Source organism: Loa loa (genome assembly GCF_000183805.2).
Source record: "Loa loa unplaced genomic scaffold supercont3.357, whole genome shotgun sequence".
Taxonomy (NCBI): Eukaryota; Metazoa; Nematoda; class Chromadorea; order Rhabditida; family Onchocercidae; genus Loa; species Loa loa.
Window position 1 is genome coordinate 36511 of NW_018108537.1, and position 9101 is coordinate 45611.

At 25.1% G+C, this 9101-nt stretch overlaps 1 protein-coding gene across 1 annotated transcript; it reads right to left on the reverse strand.

Annotated features, from left to right (window-relative positions):
* Nucleotides 1-1789: 1789 nt before the first annotated feature.
* LOAG_10098 (hypothetical protein) lies at nt 1790-4176 on the reverse strand (the record flags this gene model as incomplete). The annotated part of the gene is made up of 6 exons (XM_003145625.1): nt 1790-1908; nt 2372-2504; nt 2749-2899; nt 3140-3277; nt 3560-3791; nt 4074-4176. The coding sequence occupies 6 exons, from the start codon at nt 4174-4176 to the stop codon at nt 1790-1792; spliced, it is 876 nt and encodes a 291-aa protein (XP_003145673.1).
* Nucleotides 4177-9101: the final 4925 nt, after the last annotated feature.

Here is a 9101-nt window from a genome sequence, read left to right on the forward strand (position 1 = left end):
AACAGACAATACATCCTCTTCGCATATCCTCCACGACTGTACCACAAACAACGATATCTTCATATATTCGCCACTACTGGGCAACAAACTATGATATTCTTTCTATTCGTTGAATAATACATTCCCCGTAGTATATCTCCAACTCAACGACTTATCAATTAATCAACACTCAAATTATTATCAAAGACAAGGACAAGGAATTTGTTAATTAATCACATTGCTTGCTTATTGTATAACTCATTTATCACTGCTTATCAATTTACGGTGTAATATATACGTATACATATATTTGACACCCTTTTTATTGTTAACTAGTAATATTATGCAAGAACAATATTATATCCTGAATAAATCTATGTTGCTAAAAAATGAATTCAAAAGATTACCTTTTCCTACAACACCTATCTACATTTGTAGTATTTACAATAACCCGAAATACACGGTCCTTCACCAATCTTTGTTGTCGAAATATGAAAATAATGTAAATATTTTCATCTTTCACCTTTCGTATTGATAATTAAATTAATATGCAATGTTTAAATACTCATCAATTTGTCATTCAATCATGGCTGGAATGTCTGGATTGTAGGTGGACAAAGTTCCTTGTTATAATGACATAGTTCGTATTTTTGCAATGATCTTCTAATGTAACAACCGAATTTATCATTACCTCTGAGGAATATTCTAATTAAAACAACCTTTATAATAATCAATTCGTATAATTCATGAATCTATTTCAGTTTTATTCTGGGGTACTTCTATCATATAGAAATATTTTTTCGACGTATTTTATATCCTAAAACCATTTCGACTTCCCGAATAATAATTACAGCAAATAAATTTCCCTAAATTTCCCGTCGTTTACATTTCACTTCTTTTTTTTTCTTTTTTTTTTTTGAATAATTATCACATTATAGTCCAAATTTCAAAATCTATATTATTCTTCGAAATTAAGGTAGTCGAATGTACTGTGCCAATGTAACAAATATGAAAATTGGAAAATATGATAAAAATATTAAAAATACATTACAATTGATATGTTATCAATCAATCCAATTATATCAGCAAATATTGTAAAAGGGAATGAATAAAATACAATAACTGATAGTTGACATAATTCAAATACAATAACTAATAATTGCCACTAATAATTTTTTCATATCAGTTGGTTGGATCAATCATTGCCGAAAAATATTTTCCATGTTAAATATTTTAGCAAAAATTTTTGTGAAAAAAATTTTTTGATTGCAAAATCCACGAATTTATGTTTTTCTTCTTTTTTTTTTTTTTGTTCAAAATTGAAAAATGTTATGTTGACTTTTCTGCGAATTACTGCAAATATTAAATGCATGCAGCATGCAAAATGGATAGCATTTTATATATTTAGCAAATTTCATCGCAATTCCGGAATCCTTCAAGTTGCTTTATTACATTTCGTCATATCATCCTCTTTTATTTGATGATAACAATTGCTCCTTCACTCAACAAAATTCCATTATATTCTTTAAACATTAAGTACTATTTTAGCATAAATTATTGGCTTACAAACAGTATTATTTGTAATTTATCGAAGATCAATGCATTTCAAAAAAAAAATATTACAAGGATTACATTCGAGAAGTCCCAATACTTCAGTAAGTGAAAGCTAAAGAGCAGCGTAATATGTACGTAATTGCAGTTTATATAATTAATTGCAGTTTATATAAAAATTGCACTTAATTGCAGTTTATAGGTAAATCATATTAGTGAAAATTAATTTAATATCTTGTTTTTTTAATTGCAAGTGATATCACTTCTGATGCCCACTTTTGCTTAAATAACAATGAAAAAGTTGCACTGCGATATGGCTCAAGTGCAAGAATCGTAATGATGATAATGTTAATTGTCCGCATCTGAAATTAATTGACACTGAAATATTTCACTGAGAAAGATGAATTCTTACTGTAAATGATTAAAAGATAATCAATGATGAAATAAGCGAATGATTTCTGAATTTATTACCTCATAAAGAAAGTATATCATATAATTCAGTACGACTTTAAAATTACTCGTGAGAAAACAATATTCGCAATCGGCAATTATACAAATAGTATATATACATGCGTGAACTAAAATATATTTGTATTGGTGCCAGTAATTTTCAGTAAAAATATCCGTCGAGTAAATATAACAAATGAAAATTTTACGAACTCGCCATTTTTGCTCAGGCTTACTGATAACGCAGTACTGATAACAAATTTATGCACTTACTTTTGGTTTGCAAATTTGAAGGAAATTGAAAGAACTCTTCAGAAAGACCTTTAGTCGAATGATTATATCTCAGTGAAATACATCACATTGATATTTGTATTAACAAATGATAAAAACATACCAAACATTGGAAAAGTAATAACTTCAATAGAATAACTGTATGTAATAAATGAATACAAACGTTTCTGTTGCATTTTTGCAACTCGGATCGAATCAACGCCAATCATCTTATATCTACCTATTTTAATCGATCCCTATAATAATAAATGACTCATTTAAAGTTATCTTTTATCATAAAATAAAATTCAATTACAAATGCCAACAGAAGTATATCATAGTTGATAGTTAAGATGAAACTGTTCTTGGCTTAAGAAAATCATATATATATATTTCTGCACTGACTTATTATTAATTAGTACTGGAATAACTAATTCCGGACAAGACGATTATCAAATGATTACGGAATTTTGCAAAGATTCAAATTTTATAAAGTCTTACTATTAGAGCAGCAATGAATAATACGATAAACAATGTGATATGAGTTAGGAAATACGGTATAGGAATTAGATATTCTTTAAATAATATTGTTATAAAGCTACCCCAAAGGATTGTTGAAATATGTAATGCAACGTAATATGATTTCTGACTCCTGAAAATAAATGAAAAAAAAAAAAAAGGATAGATAAAGAATGGCTTTCGTTCAAGTCTAAAAGATACGATAACATTTAAGGAAACTAAATATCAGGTAAATTATTTTCATATCATATTTAAATATATGTAATGTTTCAAAAATGAAGGGACAGAAACCATACAAAAGCATCATTTCAACATATATATTTCGAGATCATGACAAATAAGAGATTATAAAAGAATGGAACATGGTGCTTACCTGTTTACAAAATATTTTGAATAAAAAATAGGTTTCATATAAGGTAGGTAACAAACTATAACTGCATACAGTGTTAAGGCATGGAACCAAATACTTCCAAATTTGACGTAAAATCGGGCCCAAGCTAAGATTTCAGCTCTAAAAATACAATGACTATTTTATCAAATCATTAATCCTAATTTATCATTATCGATTATTTTAACAGTCTTGACACTTTTTGATCGCAGAAAAATTTCATCTGATTAAAAAAAAAAAAGAAAAAGTGTAGGCTAATATGAGAAAATTACTTCTAATTTATCCTTTATACGACCGTCATTTTTGTACAACGTCTGCTTATTTCATATTGATGTAATAATTTTAAGGAAAAAACCAAAAAAAAAAAGACAAAACGATTTGGATGAATCAAAAAACAAAACTTACAAATATGAATTATTTCCTGTTATGGAAATAAAAAGTTTCATAACATTAATTATATCAATTATGAGAGCAGCAATAGTTGATGTTATACAAGTAATCATTAAATTCAATGTGAAATGTTTGAAAAATCCATCTTTCACTTTTGCAACTATTAAATACAGTATGAATGGAATAACAATGAAGTTACCAATCGTTGCAATATATGATATCAGGCGTTTTACAGTATACAATCTTGCTAAATAAACGTATTTCTATGAGTAAATCTTTCCATTTTTATGTATTATTCAATGATATTATAACAATAAAATTTAATAAATTTTAAAATTAAATTTTTTTTTTTTATAAAATTTGCTTGATAAAAGTAAGAATAATCAATATATGATAGTAATTAGTTTTTTTTTTTTATTTGAATCATTACTTGACGAAAATTCTCGAATAAAATTTTCGAATAATTTGCTTAAAAATTCATTAATGAAGTATAAGTAATGATGAAAATGGATTATCATTAGAAACTTACGACACGAGAAACCTAGGCTTGTACATGCAGGAACGAACGAATACGAACTATCAATGCTATTGAAATAGTTATTACTGTTGTTAAGATGATGACAGTCGTTCATTTAGCTAAAAAATGATAATGATAATTGGTTCATATTATCAATGAAGTATTCAAATTAAAGTATCACGTAATTTTTTTTTTTTTTTGATATAGGAATATCAATTTATGCTGAAATTGTTCTAATCACCTTAATAAGTTCAAGAATCTAGAACAGTGTATATTAAAGCAATTTAATTGTATTGACAAAAAAGTTTGGAATAAATCATGAATAAATTACTTATTCTTCATATTTAAAGATAGACATTTAAAAAAAAAAAATGCTAATCTGAATTGTCTTTTTTCGTTTTCAACGGTTTTTCTAATTTCAAATTGTAACTCATATAAAAGCACAAATTTGATTCAAAAATAAGCATTGGTAATTTTATTTTAATAGTTGCCGAAAGATTTCAACTCTTTTTACATTTAGCATATTAGCAGCATATAGAATAATGTAATTGGCGCTTGTGATAAGGCTAATTGTTGCAATGATAATGTTAGCAATACCTCAGTAAAATATTTCATGGAATTCTTATTTTTCATTATTTATCATAAATATTGATAATATCCTTGTTATTTCCAATTGAAACAATTCTCATTTTTTTTTTTTATTCTTCTTAAATTATTACATTTTGTCAGATAATAAAAGTTAATAATGTTGGTATTATTAATAACAATCAACTTTTATTATTTGAAGCAAAAATGAAACCTGAATGAGGTGATAATTTTTGATAAGAATCCCAGAATTAATTAATTAACTAAATTCATAATAAAATACCATTTTCATTTAATCATTATATTACTAATTGTATTAAGCAAAATATTGTGAAATTTTCAACAATAAAATTTTGTGGTAGTAGCTCTGAAATGAGATTTATTCAATATTTACAAATAAATTGAAAACTTAAAATTGCTTTATTCGTTACTAATTTAAATGAAAGTACATTATTTGTTGTTTTTATAAATAAGGTTTCTTGTTATTTTAAATGGAAATTGCTACACTTTACTTCTTTAGATTTATAAAAAAAAGAAAACTATTATAATGAATGTTAAGTATCAGCGATTATTATCGCTGAAAATTAAAATTAAATAATAAATATTGACTTATACAGGTATTAAGTCGTTGCAGGTGTATGTAATATTTCATTTTAGATGATTAAATTTTAACGATACTGTAAAATATATTATTAGAAGTTGGAAAATAACTTTGGCAAATATTACTTACTTGTTAGAGCTATCGCTAAATAAGTAAGAAAATGTTAATTACAACTCTGAATACGTATAAAGGGCTACAATTGCAAATGATAATTAATAAATTCTTATTTCATGAAATGGAAAAATTCTTAATAACTCAATTAATTTGAGTAATATTTAATTACTTATGCAATAGTTAAAATTATAAGAATCACATAAAAGTCTTCAATAGCTGAATGTCATTAACAGAATGATTGATTACTGTGATTGCTAGAAATAAAAAATTTTTCGCCTTTTTATTTCAATCAATTTGTTTTTTAACTTCAAAATAGCAACCTTTTTAAACTACGAGAATTTCAGCCAAATCTACTATTCTCATTCAAATAATGGCAGGATTTTTGATGATTGCCAAGAATCATTTATGTTAAATTAGAATTAGCGCAAGGTGTTCAAGTGATAAAAAAATGATAAATTTATAAAAAATAACAAATAATTGAAATTATATTAAACTGAAATGATAATTGTCATTGTGTTGCACATTCCCTTAATTTTGTAGTTTTTTTTTCCATTTCTAGCAATAATTTACATATAAACTACAATAAAATGCATACTTACAGATAATAAATATATTATGACAAAAAAAATTTATCATAAATTAATATTTTTTGTAAATATAGGAAGATGAAATAGAATCTTTAATATATGTTAATATTTTATTTACTGTAAAATTTTCATGCAACATTAATTTGATCATCTTTTGGCCTTCTCATAGCTTATCTATATGTAAATATATGCATCGCCTGATGTAGTTTCAGATTTTTTATACGAAGGTTTAGGATTCAAAATATTGTCAAAAAAATATATTTCATCATCAATTTCAATTCGAGTCATTTGCTTTGGAAATTTTATCGACCTAAACGACCTATACTAAAATATAGATAACGAATTCAAATTACTGATTTCTGATAAGGCAGTTTGTAAAGTGAAAGAATTGATAAGAAAGATAAAATGAAAACTAAATATCACTCATATTAACTAAGTTGCTGGAAGTTTTTCATTTCATGCAATAAGAATTTATTAAGTATTTAGCGGATAGTCGTAAAGAGCAGATGATATGTTGCCTAAAATTATCACTCAATATTTATAATCTTATACGATGTAAAAAATTAGCCAAAAAGACTGTTAAATTTTTTAAAATAAAATAAAACTATTTCTGAACATTAATTTCAAAAGAATTGTTTCATTTAAAATTGGTTTGAAATCAATTCATATCGCTTATCTTACTTGAAGAAATAATATTTCGTTATGCATCGAATTTTTTAAAAGTCAATCAAAATTTTGAAATTTTTTTTAAAAAAAATAGCCTATTGATAAAAATTTCCCTATCATTTTATCAGGAAAAATGTTATCAAATGATTAATTTCTACAATTTCTTAGAAGAATAAATGGAAGATTGAAATTAGTACTTTATAAAAATGAATCCTTCCATAGATGCTATGATTTCAATCAAAAAATTTGTGGAACTGTTAATATTGGATTCATATCAAGAATTCATCAATTATGTATGAGTAATAATAAAATTGGATTATAATTATAAACTTACGGCATGACAGACCTAGGCTTATACATGTCGGAAGGTACAAACTAGCAGCTAACAGTACTGTTGAAGTAGTTACTGATGTTAAAATGAAGAGAGTCGTTCATTTGGCTGAAAATGATAATATCTGTTCATGTTAGAAAAAGTTATTCAATTTAAAATATCACGTAATCTTCTATATCACGTAGGAATACTAATTCACGTAACTGTTGTCCCGATTATTTTAAACTTTAGCCGAGATTTAATGTAAAAATTTGAATTCACTTAAAAATCAAATAGTAACTTTTTTTTCGGATAATTCCCTTTCGGCTCATCTTACATTAGCATCATGTGAAGTGATGTAACTAGAACTAATTATTGCAATATCATTCAATAATATCACATAAATTATATGGACTTTTTTAAACCATACAGGAATTATTATTCCCCACTCAGCAAGATGTTATTAACAAACTTCATTAAGGTAATTAGTCATTAAGAAGCTTCATTAAGGTAATTAGCATGTAATTTGAAAAGCGTTAGCTGTTATATGAATGCTTATGGAAATGGATTATAAAATACTTTATTATATTGATAATAATAGGAAAAATACACACAATAGACTTCAAATGAAAATGTAAACTTACAACAGGAGAGATCTTAGCTTGTCCAATAAGGTATATTCGTATTTCTTTTAAAATAATTACTTACATCATAATAAAAGGTATCGTCCATTTGACTGAAAATGACATTTTGTTTTAGCAAATTTAAAGTGATAATGTCAAAATTTACATAAGCTATTATTTAACACTGTCACCAATTTTCTTCAATCGTGACAAAAACTGAGGGTTCTTTCAGCCTCTTTAATTATAGTGTCTCAGAGTTGAGTAATTAAACCTTTATTCCTATGAATTGATTAATACAGAAACGAATTCAACAATTACAATATCAATAAGACAAATTCAATAATAATATCAATAAGAACAAAACAGGAAATCATAGACCAAATGATATCCGATATCGTCTAACTAACCGTACCTGTTGAAATGTGTCTTTTGAAATGATTTGACGCTCAAGACCTTCTTCTTCCTGGATTAGAGAGATTCTGGCATAACTCTGAGGTCATATCTATGATCATAATTACCGCCTTTATGGAGCACATAGGCGCAATGGTCGCACAATATTAGCTTACATAGCACAGTATATTATATATCAGCAGTATTAAAGCAATTATTCGATTTACTGCTTCTCCTTGCAATTTCAGCGACAAATACAAATCATGTTTTGATACAAAAATCGTCGCAATTACCAACAAAAATTCCCGCATAAAACTGATAAAAATATTGACAACAAATTGAGAATATATATTTTTTACAGTTGACTTTAAAGTTAATTGGCCAATTAAATAAAAATTAAATAAAAAAATTAAATTAAATAAATAAATTTAAATTAAATAAAAAATTTTCCAATTAATTAAATAAAATTAAATAAAAAATTTTCCAATTAAATATTCACTAATTTAGAAAATCATAAATAAATTAAAAATCATAAATTAAAGTTATAAATCTTATTTAAGCTATTTGAGATAATTATGGTAAATTTGTCCAAAATTTATGTATAAAAAGAGAGAAAACTTTTTTGCTAACCTTTTTATTTTGATAGGGAAAAAAAATAATATAAAATGCTAAATGTTTGCATTCGTTATTATTCACGAAATTTAAATTTATGAGCCAATTAGTTTCGTTTTTTTTTTTTTTGTCAATTTTGAAGTCTCAATTAAAACATACATCATTAAGTTTTATTAAATTAAATTAAATTTTCATATGAATCATTCATTCATTAAAACTGTAATTGAGCTATTTCTTTATTATCCTTTATAAGAAAGATTTTGAGAAGAAGTTAAATATAACATTTATGACTAATTATCACAGCTCCTCATAATTTTTATCCTCTTGTTTTCATTTGATATTTATATCATCCAATATGTTTATACGATTGTTAACATAATGAAAATTTACAATGATTAAACTGAATTCATATTAATGATCTTTCTCATTTTGCATAAATAATTTCAGCTGGTTTTTTAAATAAAACTCAAAAAAAATTTTAATGATTAAATAAAGTCAGGTAGAAAAAAAAGTTTACCTGAAACATTGTCATAGTATTTGAACTTTTAATAG